At 36.0% G+C, this 23,300-nt stretch overlaps 1 protein-coding gene across 4 annotated transcripts in view; it reads left to right on the plus strand.

Annotated features, from left to right (window-relative positions):
- LOC128981883 (cytokine-like nuclear factor N-PAC) overlaps positions 1-22,999 on the plus strand; it is a 93,774-nt gene extending 70,775 nt beyond the window's left edge. For all 4 annotated transcript variants that reach the window (XM_054400856.1, XM_054400859.1, XM_054400858.1 and 1 more), the window contains 6 exons: positions 16,333-16,443; positions 17,411-17,512; positions 19,063-19,225; positions 19,896-20,075; positions 20,944-21,068; positions 21,961-22,999. In XM_054400856.1, coding sequence (XP_054256831.1) covers positions 16,333-16,443; positions 17,411-17,512; positions 19,063-19,225; positions 19,896-20,075; positions 20,944-21,068; positions 21,961-22,035 — 756 coding nt within the window. In that variant the 3' untranslated portion in view covers positions 22,036-22,999. The remainder of the gene's footprint in view (positions 1-16,332; positions 16,444-17,410; positions 17,513-19,062; positions 19,226-19,895; positions 20,076-20,943; positions 21,069-21,960) is intronic.
- Positions 23,000-23,300: the final 301 nt, after the last annotated feature.

The following is a 23,300-nucleotide window of genomic DNA, read 5'->3' on the forward strand; positions in this document are numbered from 1 at the left end:
GCGCACTGAAAACACTTAAGAATAAATAAAGAAATCACTTCCAGTTGGTAGTGCTCTTATAAAATAAGTGGATCAGTTAATTTTTTTGCAATTAGTTTCATTTAAAATCCAGACTTCAACTTTTTCCCAATTTGTTTTTGTATACTGGCTGTGTTTTGTATCTTCTTACTTGGCTTCCATGCAAGGTAGTTTTTTTTTTTACCATTGTGTTCATCTAGATGTTTTGAAGCAGGTGATTGTTGGACAATTTGTCCCAGAAAAACTCTGATTGGGTTTAAATGGTTTACTTTAAAGCTTGAAATTAAACAGCTTACAGTGGTACCAATTTTGATAGTTAAATATTCTCCAAGATAAAAATTATATACAGTTCTATTTGTACTAAAATATGACCTTTAATTGGAAATTGTATTAAAACTGAATTACTGATTGAATAAAATTAATACAAAATGACGACTGACTTTTGTTTTAATGAATTGAGATAATGAAAACTAAGATATACTTGACAGCATCCTCTGGCTCTGGCTATTTTAATTAACTATTTAACATTGAACAGTTGCCATCTTTGCATCTTCCAGTCTGATTATTTTCTCGGCTCTTATTATTGTTGCTCGAACATTAACCATTAAATATATCAAAATACAGGAGAAACCTCTATAAGAAGAATAACAGCAGCATTAAACCTTTATAAAACGACCCTCTTTATTCAGAATACCTCTATAGTACGAATTTTTCCCGTACCCCTTGAAGTTCGTCTTATAGAGGTTCAACTGTATTACTCCAGTTAGCTTAAACTTATTTTAATATACAGCCAAACAACTAATAAGTAAATGAACCTTTATATTTGTTTGGATAAAAAATGAGTGAGTTGGATATCAGTTTAGCTGTTGTAAATGTATATTTTGATCATGATATCGAACTACTCTATCCTCTTTTCAGAGTGTGAAGCATGTAACGAACGAACTGTGTACTGTCGCGCTGTTTAGTTATCTAGTATCTCGCTTTGATGTAGTATGACACAGATTGACTCATTCTCATTTTGAGTTTACAGACTCTATATTTTTGTTATGGTCTTATTATAAGTGATATAACTGAATACAGCCAGAATACAGTATGGCAATACGCCCACGTAGCCAGGAAATACCAAACACCGCTGGTTGAGCGGACAGGGACGAGTTTGTTAAAAATCACACGGTATGACAACTTACCTCGCACAAAAAAATCTAAATTGTAGATTACAAAAAATCCAATACACTACATTTCTACATTGATTTCAACAGAGCTGTTTTTCGTATCAAAATAACGGATATTTAATTGTACTACTAAATATTTCCACAAAACAAATAATTCTCCATGTCTTACCTCATTTCTCTTAAATATATTCATGAACCACCATGCCTCATGTTAGAATTTGAGATAAAAACAAATATGAATTAAATGTCAATCGGACATGTTTTGTTCTCGGCCCAGAAGTGAGCTCAATGCCAATCTCTGACGGGATGCTTGTTGACCTTAAGATAATACCACATCTGTATGCAGCATAGGGCTTCTGTCATTCTTCGTTGTCTTCAAAAGTTAACTATCTCTACTCTATCTCCTTTTTGTCTTTTTGAGATAATTCTTTATTTTGTAGATTTCCTAAGTCACTTCCTCGTAGGTTAAAACTTTTATAAACATTATGAATAATTACAAAACTATCCTTTAGAGAATTTAATTGATCTTTATAGCAACGTTTACGAAAAAAATTTGAGATTTCTCTGATCTTATACTTTCTAAGGTACACATATGTTTCCAAATTATATGGATTGCTATATAATACTCTTCTATACGCATAAAATTAGGGCGACAGGGGACTTCTCCTTGGAATACTTATGATTTGGATCATATCACCAATCCTGAATCCTTTGAGTAATTATATAATGCACTGTTTGGAGGAACGCCTTTTTATAAGATCGTATGTTAATTTCGTTCTTCAAACTTCCGAGAAGAAAACTAAAGCCTATATCCTGCGTCAATATTTTAATAAAATTATGTACACGCCATGATTAAATTACAAATAATATTATTAAAAGTGTTTAAATGTTTAATTGTATACAAACGCTGTCTTTACTCCGCATGAGACAATTGACCGACAAAAATTTTGTTTTTAAATCATGATTCCTACAGGTCTCGCTCTGGCACATTTGTCAACTGTTTGCTTTCTAACAAATCCTCAGATCATTTGTCTATCTGTCCATTAGCCCGGGATGTTAATGGTTGTGTCGACGTAACATAGACATTAGGTCTGTGTTATGTCTTTCCCTACTGTTTTATACTACAGTACTATGTAAACTGAACAAAAGTGAAATATAATCTGTGGTAAAATATACTGACTTTTGAAATAGCTCTTCATTGTCAACCACGAATTACCATATCCAACTGTTCAATTACTGGATTGAACTTATAACATCACAAAATTCTTACTTATGGCTATGCATAAGTGCATTTTGTTACTTTTATGATAAATGATAGGAAGGTAAATCTGTTTTTCATTAGAAATAATATACCTCGCCTTAAGAACACGATCTAATTTGTATTACATTAGATTTATTATTGAACGTTCATTGATTGTGGTTTAAGTGTATTGTCGGTCTGCGACGTTTTGGAATCCTGACTTTGGGTACGTCCACAATGCACGCTGGTTTTCTGAGTCAGACTGTCGGCGCCGATTAAGTCAGACTCGGCGCGCTTATCGTCCCATGCTAGTAAACAAGCGGCCATAGTGCACCTGCGCGCCGATTTTCTGCGCGCAGGTAGTCTGACTCCGATTTTTACCGGAATGAATTGTTCATTCTGGTTTCAGACAACCTGCTTTATCGGACTGTTGATTTTTGTTTTTGTATTAAGTGTATACGTGTTTCATTACATTAACCATGGATATCGACCAATTGCTATCAAAAGTTCAACAAATTCCAGCAAATAGCAATATAAGCACATTAAAGTGATTTTTTTTTTTATATGGCAACATTGTACGTTAAATATATCTGCTGGTTTAGTTAAATTGTTTTTAATATTGCATTTTTACAAAATAAACCATTTAACTTACTCAAATAAATTGATTTACCTCAGCGGGATATGCAAATTCAATGTTTTGTGATATTTTCCCCAGTTTTGGCGAGCTTGTGCTCGATTTTTATGAGGATTAAATAAAAGGTGTGCAAGCTCAATCTGAAATATTGAAAACCCCTGTTGTCGTCTGCAAGAAGTTGCAAGAATATATGTATGTATCCCTTAAATAGGTCTCAACACAGACAGGTCCCTACAGCTTATGCCCCCAGTACACTCTCGCCGAGGTAAGGCGAGCGTTGGCGAGTGCGAGAGTGTACTCGATGAGTTCGTCTTCTCTCGCCTTGACTCGGGTCGCCTCGCCTCGCCTCGCCTCGTGCTCGCCGGCGCTCCATCTGGAGTCGGTTTTTTGACACGAGTCAAAGGACCCGAGACTGAGCGAGTGGCGAGCGCGAGGCGCCCCAGTTCACTCTCGCCTTGTCTCGTGGTTAATTCAGCTATGCGTGGTTAGTTTTTGCGTGCATTTTGCGTTAAAATAAACATGTATTGGTCAAATGTCACAGCTCTTGACTTTTTAGAAGCCTAACATGGTGAGTCGTTATTGTGGGACCCATGACACGTACACCACAAGGACAAACTTAAACTAACAGATGCTTGGTGCCGTTTGGGCGTAAAACTTAACCGTCCAGTAACCGAATGGAAGAAAAAGAAAGAATCATTAATGGCTACTTTTAGGGGTATGCCTTCATCCACCATCTCCTTCTGGTCCATGGCTTGCTGACTTTTCTTGTGATACGCGTAAACATAATTAAAATAAGCATATGCACAAAACAAGGTTAATGTTGCTACTTCCACATCGAAGTTTGCCTCCATTTCGACTGCGAGACAAAGCGAGAGTGTACACGGTTACCTCGCATAAGCTCTCGCCCGAATTACTCGGCGAGCGCCTCGGCGAGGTGCCTTGGCGAACGTCTCGGCGAGAGTGTACTGGGGGCATTACAACCTGCTTGCATTATGGCCACCCCACCGGAGTCAGGCTCTCGGCGCCGAAAATCTGAATCTGACTTCCTGCTTATACCAGCGTGCATTGTGGACGTACCCATTGATGTCTTCAGGCGAGAAGGAGCCTTAGATATGATGAGATTTCAAAATAAAATAATCATCTTTACATTATAGCTCGAACTCTCGACCTGTGCTGTTGTTTGAGATTTGAATGCTCAACATATTTGTTGTTTGCAGCCAATGTGTTTCCTTACGTCGCAAAGATTGCGTACTAAACGTGTTACAAGGCGAGGCGAGGCGACCCGAGTTAAGGCGAGAGAAGACGAGCGAACCGAGTACACTCTCGCACTCGCCAACGCTCGCCTTGCCTCGGCGAGAGTGTACTGGGGACATTATGTTCCTGGATCCTTCCGACCTGCACATGAGAACAGATTATTCTTTTATTCTAAATGTCGAAACGTGTGTTTTAGTTGCCGATGGATAATGACAGCAATATTTTAAGTATTTCGAGCACTACCAGCTTATTGATGCGTCGAATGTAATGAAACGTTTGAAAACAGATTGTTTTCCTAACTGTAACAAGTGCATTTTTCAGCATCGATCGTCGTTTGCCAGCTGTTGTTGGCTGATGTACGTTGCACTGAACAGCAATAACATCTGCAGCATGGCGCATTGCACTGACAGCGACAGCGAAGCTGTATAGATATCACGTTGAGCCGATAATAACATGTCTCTAAACAAATATAAATCAACCTTCAGCCTTCTATAAATAGAGTGTTTGACAAAAAAAAATGGCACTGTAGTTTCGTAGCTGTGGATATTAATATATGTTCATAATTTAGTTGATGGCAGGTTGCGTAAATTTGTAAATTACTCTAACAGGGACGTGAAAACTGTCATTTATTTGTTCATTGTCTCCTCGCTATATGGTTATTAAGGAATACAGTGATTATAAGTTTAATTGCACATTTTGTGATCTGATGGAGTAAGATAGTTCTGCCATACCCATACCGCTATAGCACTGCCTATGTACTTGGATACTGCCAAAAAACTAATACAAACAAATTAATATTGTTCTGAATTATCATAACTATGACAATTAATACAGGGTGATTGGTTCTCAGGGTGACAAAAAATTTTTGTTGTAAGTACAAAGTAAATGAAGTATGAGGATGCATATCAAATGTTCCAAGTCTAAAAATTTGCTTCCCAAAAAAATATTTTATCTTTTTCAAAAATAACCATGCTTTTATACTTAATACAGCGATTTCTCAATTACCTGTAAATGGATTTGAGTAGATAATGTCATTTTCGTGTTCTACATTAAATTGTGAACAAGAATAATAGAAAATGACGGAGGATCAGTTGTAAAAACTCCATTGTAAATAGATTCAAAAATAAAAATTAAGATGTTTGATAAAAATTTAAAAAACAATGGTCTATTGCATTTTTCACACCCTGTATACAAGAAAGTGTCGGAATATGTTAAAAACTGCTGCATTTTATAAGCTTTCTAACCATATGCTACACTATTGAGGTTTAAATAAATAAATTGAGGTAGTTGATAATAACAGGTTACCATAGCTAACTTGCGTCATCAGTAAGTAGTATTGTTGGGTGTTTTGTTGTAATCTATAGTATGTTTTCTGTGACTATATTATGCAGTGTCGTGATCATTCGTGCAATTGTTGAATCATACACATTTAATTAAATTCCTTTAATTTACTTGTACTTATTACTGACTTGCTTAAAATTATCAACCCAACTTAGTTTTTATGTTTTCTCAATTTTGAACCAAGCAAAATTTTTTAGAAAGCTAAATTGCCGCGCCGTAGTTCTACGCCCAACCATGAGCTCAGGGAAATGAAATCTATCATTATCATTATCTACTGAAATTTGTTATTCGATGACAAGCTTGATTTTCTCAATCAATAATAAATCTTATCGACGATTAGCTTAACTATTCTGAAGCGACACTCTACAAAGTCTTGTATGTAATAATCTAAATCGTTTTCTACATCTAACAAATATAATCTACAAAATTCTTAACTGCCATACACCTTTCCAAATCTTATCTATAGCTAAACTGTCCTGGAAAACTACCCTATTCTGCTCCAAAATAAAATGATATATGTACATATCAGACGTAATTAAACTCAGCCATAGCGAATCACAATCGATCATTATTTTAGAATAATGATGCAGTGTACGCAGCGCAATGCCAGCAAAAGCTTACATTGTGTTGTTATGTAAAGACTGCATGTATGGCTCAATACAGCTCACAGTTTCATCCATACTTATCCTGAGTATCACGTAAGCTGTAATCCTGTATAACGAGCTGTGACGTCACACCGCTATGTCATGTGAACTGAACCACTGAACCTCATGTCAATATCCACCCTGTTACGTTTGGTATGTTTACTATGGTAATTCACCATTTTCCATGCTAAGTTTTGTACGATATAGTTTTCTTCCTTTCTGGAACGCGTATTACAGTACTATTATGGCCAATAGAGATTAAGACCGAACTGCACTTGTTTCAACCCAAATATGGAGGATTTTAGAATGGACGTATATGCCTTAGTAGCTTTATTAATGGCTAAGACAGGACCATTTTAATCGAGGACCATTTATTAAAAATAAAGAATAGATGAGTCTAGTTTTTTACCGTCATCTTGGGATCAAACCGGTGCCCTTTAGATTATTTCACTAGCAATACAACCCTCCCCCTGGCTACAACTCTACTGATAGATTATGTACACTTAAGTTATATTTTCATAGCATAATTGCTCAAAATACATTAGGTACTTGCGTTCAAATAAAATCTACAGCTTATTGTTATATTGTTATTTAATTGATTTTTCTTTGATTAAATGTTGTTGTTAACAATTTGCATTTGTGTTTAAAGTGAGTTCCTTATGTTAAGTATGCGATTCTAATGTTATGTGCTTAATCTGTACCATTAATATTAGTGAGTTAAGTGGTGGATGGATTTCACAACCATTATTTTACTAGAGACCGTTGTATTTAACCACAACGGGCTCTGTTGCTAGTGATATATATTTTAAGTTACTAATTTTGTCTTATGTAGCAATTTTATAATTCTGCAATAATTGTCTTTAACCGTAATATCTTCAGTAAGTTTGTTACATATAAGTTTTAACATTCTGCTTTAATCATGCTTCAACATCCGTGAGTTATTAACGTTATAAGGGACAATACTCGTAATCGTAATCACTGGATTATATATTTTGGAGGTAAATTATTAACTTTTCATTGATCACAGCGATACACTTTGCTAACGCCAGTTCTTGAGGAGGTCCTCTGGTCGTTTAAGTGGCAGTTTATTATTACACTGCCTACTAAGTGTCGTCGACCGACGCAAGTTTTGACATTTAAAGGCCACTAGGGGGGGGGGGATGGATCAATGACGTCGCCCCTAACTTGTCTTCAATAAACATTGCTCTGCACCTGCACCGAGGGTTATCATAAGCTAAACTTTACTGCACGTCTAAGAATTTTTATCAACAGAAAACTTATATTGAGTATCATCTAAAACGCTAAACTCTTCTCCACCTCTATGAAATCTTATATTAAGTAAAAGATAATAACTTTTTATCTTCTAACAAATCTTATCTTCAGTAAACTTAATTGTTCTGCACACCTTTCCAAGTCTGCTCTGCAATAAACTTAACTGTTCTGCACCTACACCGAAGGTTATCTTAAGCTAAACTTTACTGCACATCTAAGAATTTTTATCAACAGAAAACTTATATTAAGTATAATCTAAAACGCTGAACTCTTCTCCATCTCTATGAAATCTTATCTTTAGTAAAAGATAATAACTTTTTATCTTCTAACAAATCTTATCTTCAGTAAATAATTGTTCTGCACACCTTTTCAAGTCTGCTCTGCAATAAACTTAACTGTTCTGCACCTACACCGAGGGTTATCATAAGCTAAACTTTACTGCATATCCAAGAATTTGTATCAACAGAAAACTTATATTAAGTATCATCTAAAACGCTGAACTCTTCTCCACCTCTATGAAATCTTATCTTCAGTAAAAGATAATAACTTATCTTCTAACAAATCTTATCTTATCAGTAAACATAATTGTTCTGCACCTTTCCATGTTTGCTTTGCAATAAGCTAAACTGTTCTGCACCTACACCGAAGGTTATCATAAGCTAAACTTTACTGCACATCTAAGAATTTTTATCAACAGAAAACTTATATTAAGTATCATCTAAAACGCTGAACTCTTCTCCACCTCTATGAAATCTTATCTTCAGTAAAAGATAATAACTTATCTTCTAACAAATCTTATCTTATCAGTAAACTTAATTGTTCTGCACACCTTTCCAAGTCTGCTTTGCAATAAGCTAAAGTGTTCCACCGTGGCCGTGGTTCCGCCTTCCGTAAAGTGTTATCTACGATATAACTGTTCTCACTACTACAACGTCATCTAGATTTAGATTATTTTCATTAATCTTATCATTGTGCAATAAATAGACGGTTCTTATTTCAGAGGTTTAATAACTGTCTCATCCATTACTTACAACGTGGCACATAAACTCACGTTTCAAAAGATTTGTAGCCTTAAAACGTAATCCTGTTTAGGGCGTTTCAGGCGGTTCTAATGGGAGACGGACAGCGGCCCAGATCTTTGTTTGGGTTAATCCCCTGATTTATGGCCTGAGGGTAGTGGTCACCGGTGGAGGGGTGAGGAATCGAGAATTCTGAATCCCACCGGAGGCGTTAACTTTTTGTCAAAGATTTCTCTTAGATTGCGATTACTTCTTAACTGTACATCTTTTGTTAAAATTTAAGGCGTTTATAATTTTATGATCAGAAATATTTTTCGATTAGTAAACCTTTGTACGATTTTTTAATTATCAGCAAGTTTGGTTGGTTTGGTTAGGTTATGACAGTTTAATTTTACAATTTAAAAATTATAAAAAGGAATTTTAGGCATTTGTAGTTTTATTTTATGAACAGAACTATTTTTTTTATTAAACCAAACCTTCATTCGATTTTTAATTATCAGCAAGTTTGGTTAGTTTGGTTAGGTTATGACAGTTAAATTAAATTTAAATTTAACCTACAAACGATACGTTTTGACAGCGACGGTGATAGAGCTAACAATTTGCCGTGAACAGTTCGGCTACGCACGGTATGATGCGGAAGCGTTCGACACCAACCTACGAGTAGAACTGACAGGTCAACCGACCGTGATTAAGAGGATTAAGCCTGGTGCATGTGCCTACACCCGGTTCTAATATGTTAGAATTCGTGTTCACTTGAATTTGAATCTAAAGTAAATTTCATGAAAGTTTTTTTTTCATACACGATCTTTTGTTTTACGTCCACATTCAATTATATGTGTCAAAAATGTTTGACTTTAACTTGGTTGACTAACTTCCGTTACAAACTATAACTTTTACAACTACATTTGGTTGTTCGACTAAAACGTGAATCTTGAAAAAAGCTTTTTACGTAAATACTCTCTGGAAATTGTGAAATCCATTTGAAAATGGAGCTGGGTTTGAAGTGCAAGTAACAATCAGTTTCATTGAAAGAAGTAAAACATTCTGCGCTGTGTATTTATGTATTGTTCTGGCCTTGGAATGGTGTAAACAAAACTGGAGCTTTAAGAAAGTTCTTTGCATTGTTATTTCCCATAAGACTTTTTCGTTTTAAGAGAAAAATCTGTGAATAAATTCCTTCAATCCCCAACTGTGTATATTGAAAATTTTCCTGGTTTTCCTTTTAGCAAATTACCACCCACTATAGGGGGTTTTCGCTTGTAAGCTTATTATAAATTAAAAGCTAATACAATGGTTTTGCTTATTATAGCTTCGCTATTTTCTCGTTATAATAACTGAATTGAATGTTCTCCACTTGATTCTTAACCATACAATATATCTTAACCCAAGTTTAGAATTAGAAGGCACTATAATTAACCAACACTGTTTAAGCATTAATAGCCTTTTACCAAGAACCATTATAACTATAGAAAGTTCGCCAGGTTTCAACAATTTGCATGAAAACATCTGTTACGCAATGATCGATGGTTTCTAAACAGCTGTTGTGATGACAAACGTCATCAGCTGCTGGTTGTTGATGCCAGCTGTTCTAAATACTGTATCGTTCCAATCAGGTTTTGCGACTTGCCAAAGAAGAAGAATTTTTTTTATTAATTATAGAAGAATATTTATTTTTCTGTGTTCGTCGGTACAGCCTGTGAGCCTGATGATAGCGCCACACAGGTGCCGAAACTAATTGTGTTTGCAACAACATTGTATTGCCTAATAGCAGGTATTTAATATTACCTTTTAGAACCTTTTAATATTATTTGGCAATCCGGAGGCTAATATCTACAATTTTCTATTTTTGTTTTCCAAATAAAAATCAGAGACCAAATGCACTTGTGAAAGTAACCACAGCTGGGAAAACACTCCGAGAGAACAAACTTGAACAAACATTCGTCATCCAACAAATAAATCTATATTTTCTCCTCCATCTTTAAAGAAATAATATGCTTAATATGGTGGGGTTTTGCAGACTATGTAGTGAATTTGTAGTGTTAAGTTTTATGGTAATTAATTAAAGAATTCCTAATTGTATACTTCTTTCATAGGCTTACACAGTAACAATAAAGCTGATAAGGGAAACTGATTTTTAAGCTCTTGGGTGTAAGCATTCTAGATATTTGTATTGATACTTTTACTTAGTAATTTTATGACAGTCTATTCGTTGTTATTCTGGAATAACAAGTGAAACATTAATCGTTGTTCTGTACTTATATGTAACTACAGACCCAGATGTAAATACAGTCACAGACAATATACCACCATGGTCTATTGTCCGTGATACAGTATACACCTTGCGAATATCTCCATCACCCATTATCATACATTAATTTGGTCACCTAACATTGAAATTATGTTGAAATGTTACTCTAGTCAATAGTCATAATTAATCTGTGGCCTTTCCATTGTCAGCCGTTAGTGTGGTACAGACATTGACTATATATTAAAGACTGGTGACCATACGGGGATGAACAAAATAAAGGTGTACGTGGTACTGTGCAAGCACCTACGTCAGCTATCACTATTAATAATTCGTATGGAATACAATAGTTTTGTGAAAGACCTCTCTTCACTAAGTTAAACCGATATATGACCACAGTATCAATATTTGTTCAACAGCAGCTCATCAATTAGGCAATACTGTAGTATAGAGCCTGGCAGAGCAGGAGATAGTTGGATCCACACAATGATACTGTGTGGAGCGGAAGTGGTGATGTAACTAGAGCTCATCCCACTACAGTGCATCTGTCACTCAATGCTTCGCCCCTAGATTACATTAAAGTGGTTTACGGCACCTACTGGTGTATATTTGAAAACGTAGACGAATTGAAAACATAGAAGTGAGAATAAAGTCTTTGCAGAAATAAATTATATCCACGTCTTCTGAAGTAGAGGGCCGCCAACAGTGATGCAATTTGACCTATGCAAATGAAGGGCTAACCTTATCAAACCTAATTTGCATAGGGCAAATGTTAATAGTGACGACTTCTTCTGAAAAAGAATATTTTTATTTCTCATATTATGTCCATTGTAGTGGCCATCCTAAAGTTTCGCCGCATCGATCGTCCACCCGTGAAACGACGTCGACGTGCAATTGGCGGAAAGGCCGGTCGTTCACAGTGTCTGTGCTTGGTGCTACTGTTGTAAACTTGTTACTGTCAGGTTCTAGACACATATATGTCGACACCTCTTTATCCTCAGCAGTAGCACACCTTTACCGGTGACTACAGAACTACAATATTGATGCTGCCATTTTGGCGTCATGGGGTTCGGCCGTGGAAACGCGTTGAAGGATAATGAAAGAGCTTTGCAGACGTAACAAATATGACAGTTTCCAGAGTATCCCTACCATACTGACTTCCGGATAAGCGTTACTTTAATTATTTATTTTGTGTTCGGATGTACTTTGCTCATGTTTTTCATTCGTTATCAGAATCCATCAAAGGATGACTACTCATTTATTTAGATTATCGTATTATCAGAGCGTCTAATTTGTCGGAAAAGTGGCAACATTGCCCAGCCCTGCAGATAGTGTTGAGTGGCGTCGCGGCGTTGCCACGTTGTGCAGATAATTGATTACACACCTCTACTATGGTATACTTGTGTGACAATTGTCAGAAACATCAATATATCGTGTCACGTGACCAGTCTTGATAAGTCTTGTCTTATCTCTGCACGAGACCTCGACTCACGATAATATTGCCAGTCTATTGCTTGGGAAACTTTATTTTATTTTTATGTAGGTCTAGTCTTGAATCACTTAAACATATAAATATAAGGTTAATTTACCTTGATTTAGTCCACGACTCGTCATTCTTGGCAAGAATATCAATGTCCACACATAATTTAAGTCGTCAAATCATTAGACGAACATTTATGTTCCGAAATTATCGTTATCCACCTATAATAGTCAAGGTATTAGGAATTACTTGACGAAATCAAGGTAAATTAATCTCTTATTTATTAACTTTAGTAATGGGTCTTACTGGCTGAAAATCACCAATCCGGATCTTACCATTCCAAATGGTCAGCAGTGTTAATTATAAGAGGCGGCATTTGTTTGGTTTCTGACAATCTATCCACCCTGTTACGAAACCAACTCGAACTTCTGTGTTGATAATAGCGTAGACAAATAGAATAGGCCGACAGCAATGCTGTGGTTAACATAAGTTCTGGCGTTCACCGCTAGGAGTGCCGTGTAATTACGTGTGCGCATTAACTACACGGCGCTCCAAGCGGTGGACGCCAGAACTTACCATTAGTGCTAAATTGTCAGCGAACGAAAAGCTGCACTGTATGTGACGCATTTGACAAGGCTTCCTCCTCGTCATGTAGATAGATAATCTATCCGCGTTTTATTTGTCCTAAGACACGCCTTCCTGGCGCATATTATTTCATACTTTAACTCTACCCAGGTCAAAAACATCTGAAAAACAAGTTTTATGATGTCTGATACGGTCTACACTAGTAAGGTATCGTTATTGTGTAGTAAGGTAGGTATTGTGTACACAGTACACCGCCAGTCACCATCACTCATAGTCAAACACAACGAGGTAGGTCAACAACCATACCTCCACCTTGACATGCAAACATCCGATTTTTCATTTGCTTGACGTCGTGTCGCGCGGAATAACGAATGATTCGATTTCCTCCTTGTATAATCCAGTGCATCCGCCTGCTCCTTAGAAACTCGAATTTCTATACAGCGTTGCGGCAACACCGGATAGGTATTCGGTATAGTGATTAAAAATTTTCCCGTAGTTTGGTATTTTCATAAACTGGAATGATTTATAGTTATTTTCTTGATTAAAATATTTCAAATAAATTTTCAATATTGTATAACATTATTTTGAATATTGATTTTTACGTATCGACTGCGTTCATCTGAAGTGACGCCTTGTGGTTCGATCCTTCACCCCTCTTCTCAAATCTACCCTCCATTCACTGTACTCATCCCCTATTTTAGATGCAACTGCTCCATTGCTCTTGAATCGTTATAACGCTTTTTAGACTTTAGAGTATAAAATTATGGATGAATAACGAGAGTTAATTGTTTCCAAGCAGCTGCATTTCCTTTAACTAGGATAAGGTTGGTTTCGCAAGTAGCCAGTGTGTTGTTCCGTTAACCCCGTTACATACATACTCGGTTGTAACTGGGACAATGCGCCTGTCTCATCTCATCTGAATATTTTGTTTTATTCACAATAACTATGTTGTATTTAAACAGTCCAACTATAAAAAGAAATAAATTCACTAAAATTTCTGTATTTTGATTATACAAAATAATATAAGCCATTACTTTACACGTTGAGTTTTTCAAAATTAAAAGGGGAGCTTTAATAATTGTTCCTTCAATTTATATTGGATACGCAAGAATCAATTAACAGATACCGGTACACCACTTGTTAATAAGCGGAAAGGAATGTATTATGTCCATATCCTCTATATCAAGTTATGGAAACATAATTACTTAGAACTTTGAGTACAGTTCACTAATGTAAGTAAATACGTTACGTATTGGTATTATCGACAATTTTACAGTTTGGGGCTTTCGTGTACAGCGCTAAAGATTCAAACGCGAGCTAACAGTACTGTTTTATACTAAAAACCAAAAGATTATTTAGAGATTTGTTTTACAAAACTTATTTCCATACTTGACTGCGGTAGTTTCTGTCAAAGCCAGCGCTAGTATTTGCACTTCATAAGAATTTCTTCATCAAACTTTGTGCAAAGTCAGGACAGCAAGGAGACGTCTCCACATTTACAACACAATCTGGGCGAGATTGCTTTGCCCTACCTCAACTCAACTCTACTTTTCACTTCTTTTTCAACTATTTCTTACTTTCAGGTAACATGATTTATTCTAGGAAGTAATATTTCTTTTGAAAGTTAGGTGTAGTTTCAGGTTCTTACGAAGTTTTAGAACCGCGTGCGATACACAATTTGGCTACAATAAGGTCTTTGTAGGTGTCACGGATCGGATACTATGCGATTCGCAACGGTTTTAAACCCCCCGCTCCCCCCGGAAGCGAAAAACAAAACCGGTTACGGCCAGAACACACATGTTGATGCTACACGCGGTCACAAACAATAACGAATACTATTTTTTAAGTCCAAAAATAAATTAATGACTCATTCATTTATAATTTGTTCCCTTTTTTGTACAGTAGAAACATTACTACTTATTAATATGTTGGCCCAGAGTAAAGGGCCTATTGATGGTTAGCAGGTTTTAACACAATTATTTTTTTTTAAGATTGTTTCAACAGATTGATTAAGTATATAGATTAGAGTTGTCTTGAAAATCAGAATTTTCCCGGCATAATGCTTGCTTGGTAAAGGGGTTTACTGTGGGTTTGCAGATTTACATGTGAAACACGGTGTTTAACCCAAATTCGGTTCAGTGTTCGTATCCTAGAATATCAGAAAATAGCGATGAACTAATTTTGCCAACACTCGAACCACGAACGGTCGGTGTTTAGTTGACGTGGAATCTCCGCTATAATTACGTAAGCTGTACGACGCGGCGGCGTTCACTACAAAGGTGCAGCACATCAGGTCGCTTCGTTTCGCCATCTTGTTTTATTCAGAACAACACCAGCCACGATAAGCTCCATTGGAAGCTATCTGAATATCAAATACAAATGTGTGATGTTTTGAAAACTCGGAATTTCAATTTTTTTAATGTCATTATACAAGTTTTGCCTTGATGACGTGTAAAATTATGAAAATTGACTAACTACATTGTTTAGCCATAACATCATAACAGGGCGCACTATCTGGTGGCGACGACAGCAACTATCTCATTGATTTGTACGTTGACCTCAACACCGCACTGCGCTCTTGTGGTGAAGCTTTGTAACCTCGGCTTTACTAAAATACATTGTCATTTTTCCGTTGGCCTTTTTTGTAGGTTTTCATTTTTACTTTTTTTTACGACTTTTTTCTACTCATTTTTTACTTAGGACATTGGGATTTCTGATTGAAGTATTTGGAAATTTTTTTTAGAATTTGTCGAGTTAATTCATTCTTTGATGAATATATTATGAGTTATGGTTATACCAAAGATTACACATTAGGTTATACCATAGATAAAAGGAGTATGTTATACTCGATGGTTATACTAAGAAACTCAGTTGGGACTGGTCTGGGAGTGTACAGTAATTCTTTTCTTTGCTGTTGAGGTTTATAACCTATCTGTTCCTGATCATTGGGCTTTATAATGATCCTGGCTAATGAAACAGCTGAGTCGGTAACAAAGCTACACAATTATCTCACCCCATTGCACACTCACCCTACACTCATATTTGGGTTAAAATACATGTGGCACCTCATCAAAGATTGATAATTGATAGAGAAACTAAATTATAAATCTTATTGTAGGTATAATCTATAACTATTGTCATGCATCAATAAACAATATTATTTATAGAAAAATGTTTTTTAGATTAGTTTATTAAGGTCTTGTTAGAGTTTGCTTCAAGTCCTTTAGAAAATTGTTGAAAAATACTTCCTTGTAGGATAACTTCTTTCCACACAATGTCAATGGGTGCACTTAAATGCCAAAGGTTGAGGTGGCATTTCTTGTGTGGTGTTTTGGTCTTTATTTCTCATTTGAGAGGTAGAGAAAGGTTGCTTTGCTTTTGTAGAATGTTGTTGAATTGAGGATTTTCAGTTCGTTGTTGTGTTTCAGTGCAGAGACTTTGTGAAGGCAGGAGCAGAGGAAGGACTGACTCCAGGAGATGTGGTCCAGGCAGCCGACATTACCTTCTCATGTGTGGCCGACCCCCAGGCTGCCAAAGATGTCAGTACCAAGACACTAAAACTAAAATTAACTTAATCCATCCATTGGATGTGGATAAACAGCTGCATTGTTTGTGTAAAATCACACCTAATATCTTATCACTTGATTGAGGTTTGTTCAGACACCAAAGAACAGTAATTGAAATTAAAAATAGCCTGAACTATCAGAAGTCATAGCCTACAAAAATTAATGTATAAGTTTAAAAGCACATAGGTCTACTGTAATGTGTGCAGTACTACAACTTTATACGAAATAATTTGGGAAACCAGCAATAAAATCTGTGGACCAATCAGTGTCAAAAGGACAGGTTGATAGAGCGTTTGTAAGAGTACAGTAGAACCTCGATAACAAGACTGTCTTAAGATTATTAAACAAGACTTGTTATCAATGGTGACTTCGAGTTTCTACTATGTTGGCAAAAGAAACGTATGTATACTAGTGCGTGAGGCATATCAATTTAGCTGTCCAAACAAGGCGTAATCGAAGAGGAGTTTACTGGTTTTTTTCAACAAAAGCTTCAACAACTTGTTTTTTTAATTTAATAGACAAAATAAATTCCTAAATAGACTCCTATATTTGAAATCTTAAAATTTGATCAAGATGTATCTGCTGATACAGGCCATTTATTCTTTTCTAAGCTTACTACTCGCTAGGGAAATAGAGAATGATATGAGATTATAGCATGTTGGCAACTTAACTGTTATTTTACATTTACTTGCAAGGATCCTTTAGTAAATGGGCCTAGTGGGTCCGAGCCTAGGGGAGCAAGAGGTTTTAGGTTTGTTGTGGGTGCAAGTAAGGGATGAATTCCCCGCAAGGAAGAGAGGAGCGCAGCTATATCTCTCTAGAGCCCATAGCAAGTAATATGCAAACCGAGAGTCTGTTAACTAGTAACTGTTCGAGAGGCGGGATAGTTTTAATGTATGGATGTAAGTTATTGCTATGTGGTAATGTCACATGTTTACAGATGGTGTTTGGCAACTGTGGAGTGCTGCCTGAAGCCGGTCCCAGCAAAGGCTATGTTGAGATGACTGGAATTGACGCAGAGACTTCCCAGGACATAGCTGAGGTAATTGTAGCACTTCAACTTATATTTTTATTTTTACAATTTTGTAAGATGATTTTGTAAGATGAATTTCAATATCTAACTTTGACAATAAACTATGTTTGATCCTCAATTTAAGTCATTCAAGGTTCAATAGACTTAAGCACACACTGTATTTTTTCCAAGCATATTCAATATTAAATACCTCTACCACAGCAAACCTGCATACTAAGTAAATTTCCATTAGCCTAATTGGCTTTTCCCTAAGGCGTTTCCTTGTACTTGCCAGATTAATTCCCTTACAATAACTATAAATTTAGGGAATATTTAGGTTTGCTGCTACAGGGAAGTGTGTGTTTTTTGTTGTTGTGAAATATTTAAAGCTTACTATGAAGTAAATAAATTTGATCATAATATATCCATAAATAAATGCTGGATAATGGAGAACCCATTGCTACACAGAAGAACTTAATACAATTAAACATATAGCTGTTTCTAATGGTTTCCAAAGCAACTTGATCGACAAATTGATTTCTAAACATAAAAATAAAAAAAACTGGAACAAAAGAAAAGAAAACCTATGTCTCTGCGAAGTACGGTTCATTCCTCAGCACCAAATTTAAGAACATAATGGATAACAATAGTATCACAGTCTCATTCAAAACTGACAATAAACTTGGATCTTTGCTAAAAAAAAACGCCCCAGACACCTACAGCAACCTTCGAAAAAACTGGTGTGTACCAAATCAATTGTAGTGATTGTCCAAAATATTACATAGCCCAGACATCCCGATCTTTTAGTAAACGGTTTAAAGAACATCTACCGAAAAGGACTACAACTGCACAAACTTCGACCTTCGCAGAACACCTGGTTTCTCTCAACCACAATTACAATAGTATTGACAGTAATATGAAAATCCTACACCTATCGAACGACCGATTCAATAGGAACACATTGGAAGAATTCAAAATCTATAGGGCTGTTAAATTTGACAGCCAAAACATCATTAACGACAAGATTTCATTCCAATCGAATTACATATACGACACTGCTATTAAGATAATGGAGCTAGGGACAGTTGTGAATGGAACTATCAGCTGATCGGGAAATCCAGGCACGACGTCATCACTGACCACGTTGATCCTGACCGGCAGTCTAGACATAACTTTCGCCCGATCACGTCGTGTCGTGCCCCGTAGGCCTACCGTTTTCAGTATTTTACAGCTTTAAATGTTCTTTTTTATGTCTGTGTACGTGTTTGTGTTTTGTTTATTTATTTATTATCCATTGACGACCTTCGAATGAAGCGAGAAGACATCTTATAACTGCCTGAAGATGACTCCAATGTGAGTTGAAACCGGTAGCAACTCAGCTACAACACAAGATCGCATAAATGGAGGTATTTTACACCAATTTATAGTATTTAAATGCGATCAGGAGGCTAAAATTCAATATAATGAAATTTGTTTATTCCTTATAAGAATAACATGGAAGTTTTAAATCCCTAACCTAAACCCCCTAACCTGAGTACAAATGCAGTTGTAGCTACTATAACTAGGCGTGTTGTCCGCAGGCTATCACAGGCAAGGGAGGCAGGTACCTGGAGGCTCAGGTACAAGGCAGTAAGACACAAGCGGAGGAAGGTACCTTGGTGATACTGGCTGCTGGGGACAGGTCACTGTTTGACGAGTGTCAGAGCTGCTTTGAGGCTATGGGGAAGAACTCCTTCTACCTGGGTAAGCAGACACTGAAAATGAAAATATCTATTGACTGTGAAAAGTTAGACATATCATTCTCATATCTTGGTTGTTGGTAGTTACGGAATAATTATGAAGTGTTCAGATAACCTAATGTTTAATTAATCAATCATAGTAATTAAAAGGCTATGTCTAATCAAAGAGATCAACAACAGTAGTTTTACAATGTTATTTTAATTTCTGTCAACTTAAAATCTACAAATGTATACACAAAGTATGTTTCTTGGTATAATTGGCAGTTTTTTCTGAACGTTATATCATGTTATGAGATCCATGTTGTTGTCTGTCCAATTTCATTCCATTGGCCAAGCCAGATCAACTACCCATGCTATGGCCGAGAATTATCGTTGCCTGGCTCGTTTTCCAATTGATTGGAATTTTTATAAATAATTTTTGGTTGACCCAGAATTCAGTGATTTCTGTTGAATACACCAACTTTTTTTGTGGTGTTTTACACCAGTGGCATTTTTAATTTTTTTTAGGGATTGGCCTTTAAATAACCAAGTCTTTAATTTTAACCAAGCCCACTTTATTATCCTGATGTATGGCAAAGTTGGCGGTGGATGTGGTGTTGGCTGACTAAGCGAGGCTAGGCTGCAGTAGAAGGATTGATTGGAAGTGATTATATTATATGATGTATTCTGTATAGGTGAGGTGGGCAATGCGTCCAAAATGAACCTAGTACTGCAGCTGATGGCAGGGGTAACATTGGCGGGGTTGGCGGAGGGAATGGCGTTGGCTGACAGAGCGGGGTTGCAGCAGAAGGATGTGTTGGAAGTGATGGAGCTCACATCTCTAGCCTGCCCCACTATACTGGACAAGGGCAAAGGTAAATCAGCTAGGCTCTAAACTAAATACACAACTGAGAAACCAGACATCAAAGTTGTCTCTCTAATAAGTAAGTTTTCTTCTAGAAATAGGTCAAGGCCAGGATTTTGATTTGTAAAATTAAAATATGGGAATAACAGCCAGATTAAGCTTACATTAGAAAAAAAAAAAAACACATTTAGGCAATAGAATACACAGGCAACACAATATTTTTTTTTTATTTAGGGACTTTGTCAGTTGTAGACAGAGAGTAGAAAAAGAGTGCAGAGGTAGAATCTCTTTTTGTCTTGCTTGAGAAAGCCCGCCAGAGTAAAAATATTGTGTATTGTCTCTTACTTACCTGTACATTTTCTAAGGTAAGCTAACTGTTATCCCTTTAATCTACGAAATCAATAATGAATTAGTAACATAGAACCTATGTCTTCCTCCGCTATTGCTATTCCCAAGTTGGGCATCGTCTAGGGCTCACTATTTTTTCACCATTTGACACCTTCATTCTCCTCATTAACTCAATTTTTCTATAAATGTCTTCACACACCCATATCCAATCCATCTTAGTCTTGCTTTCCTTCTAGCTGCCGGCAACTACCCCGTTTCTGATCCCTTCATTTATCTATTACTTTGTTCCAAGTATTTTAAACTCAATAGTCCTTAAAAGATTTTTTCCATCTTGTATTATGTTCCAGCTCTTATTTTTTTTTATATCTTGGTCTTGGTGTTGAAGTAATTGACCTAAAATAGTTTTGACATCATCCTAGATAAAGTATCAACTTAGTATAGTTACAACTCAAATTGACTGATATAATTTTTTAAATGTCCGAAATGTTTATTAATTGTCTATCATCTTCACTGGTATGTTTGTTTTGCAGCCATTATTGATGCCAGTTTCCCCACCCATTTGCCCCTCCAACATCTGCAGAAGGACCTCAAGTTGTCCTTGAGTCTAGGGGATCAATTGGAGCAGCCCCTGCCTCTCACAGCTTCTGCTAACGAGGTAAACACTCGGTCACAATATTATTTAAAAAATAACATTTGATTAAAAGAAAGAGAATAGAGTTTACATAATGGTAGCAAACAAAATTTAATAAAGTACTTAATATTTTTACAAACTCCAGTAAATGAGTTGGGTTTACACTTGAAAAGTGTTGATTGACCATTCGGCCAAGTGCATTATCATAGACAAAAAGAATGAAATATAGACTGTCAGCCGTGCTGCGGTTGCCATGGTTACCATAGGTTCCGGCGCACACCGCTGTAGTTTACGTAGCGCGTACACCGTAACTACCGTGGTGCTCCAAGCGGTGTGCGCCAGAACCTATGGTAACCGCAGCACAGCTGACGGTCTATTTAATTCTTTTTGTCTATGTCATTATTTAAACTATTTGTTTAGAACGTCCTCAACAGTAAAGTAAACTGCAAATACATTTCATATCCGTCAGTGGTGTTTTACTAGTGACGCAATTAAGCTGCGATTAACGCAGTGTGATTCGTACTCTGGGGTTGCCGGAACCACTGATCCCTTTGAAACCAATGGGACTGTTTTCTTTGCGACGCGGTGCACATCTAACTGCCAACTGCGGAGCATACAGCATGATTGAGAACATAACCTTGAGAGCAGTTTGTTGCGAACCACGTTGCCGAACTGGGCTATTGTTAAGAACTATGGAGGAAACTAGTTTGAGTGATGTTATTAAGTTCACTGTTGATGACGACAGTTTATTAATTGACTGTGTGTGTCTTATTATTAAGTACTGTTCTATCTCAGTTTGTTGGCACTATGACTTCTTATTTGTCTGATTTACTACCCTCTATCTATGTGCCATTAGGTTATTAAAGATTTCTCAAAATAGTCTTACAGTACTGACCTCAAATGTTGAATGTTGCAGGTGTTCAAGCACGCTAAGCGTCTGGGCTACGGCGAACACGACGCATCAGCTGTCTACATTCGTGCACGTTTCTAATCTCATACACTCGGGCAGCATGTTTCATACATTTTCAACAACTTTGGTTTAATTTTGACTCATTTTCATTATATTTAAATGTAATGAACCCCCTGAATAAATTAGAGTTCTAGGTTTAGTTTGATATATTTGTTACTAGATATTATTTTGACTTTTTAATGGATGATGAGATCAACTTGGTTTTAATCAGAGATGTATTAATTATGATCATTGACATTATTTATTTGTTTGTATGTGCTTCAATTCATAAAACTAGCCTAAAAATAAGTAAGATGTATTTGTTTTGATATTGGATAAATGATATCGATTGTAAGAATTTGTTAAAATTTTAGATTTATATATATGGTTTAAAAGAGATGATACATTTTTGTGTGTTGTAGTTAAAACTGAGGTCACCTGACACTTAAAGTTGGGTCTCTTGATAAATCAAGTATTTACTTAAGTAGCGATTTATAATTTTTGTAATAATATTACCGGTAAATATCTGAACACAAATTTAAAGGTGGAATTCAATATTCCTCAGTAATTTTGAGCAAAACGCCTTCTTATATCGCAAAAACTCCTTGACATATTTTTTATGTGTAGATTTTTGTTAAAATTTATAAATTACTACCTACTAAACCAATTAGCTTCTGCTTCAACTACATTACACACAAGACTAGTTTTAAAATTGACCAATATAATTAAGATTAAGATATATTTTGGAAAGATATTTTGTGGCGATTCAATTATTATCATGGTACAAAGAGTATTTGTCAGCGTGTCAGCTAATTTATGTGTGTAGATAGAACATAGTTATTACGGACATGTGGTATTTTAGTTTGGAAAATTTTATAGTTGGCATTTATCATTTTGTACGTTTTTTTTAGTTTAGATAAATTAATGTGTAATCGACTATGGCGTATGCAATTACTGTTAATCCAACTATCACTGTTTTTAATTTCAATAAAGTTATGTATTTTTATTCCTGCCTATAATTACCACATTTTAAATTCACCATTTGATTGTTAATTGATAAAACCTCTCTTATGTGACAAGCTTTCATCAAGAGTATTTGGACTTTTCAAATTTTAAACAAACTAGCTGTTACCCACGGGCTCCACCCCGTTTCACTACATTAGTATCAATAAAACTATTGATTGGTTAAGTTAAGATGAAATAAACAAAACAGAATACAGTAATGGTAATGCAAACAAATAATAACAGCTGAGGTATTTTTAACATTAGGTAAATGGAAAGTTCCCTTTGGAAAGCAATTACGACTT

Source organism: Macrosteles quadrilineatus, unplaced genomic scaffold (genome assembly GCF_028750875.1).
Source record: "Macrosteles quadrilineatus isolate MER2022 unplaced genomic scaffold, UCM_ALF_1.0 Scaffold_55__1_contigs__length_795759, whole genome shotgun sequence".
Classification (NCBI taxonomy): domain Eukaryota; kingdom Metazoa; phylum Arthropoda; class Insecta; order Hemiptera; family Cicadellidae; genus Macrosteles; species Macrosteles quadrilineatus.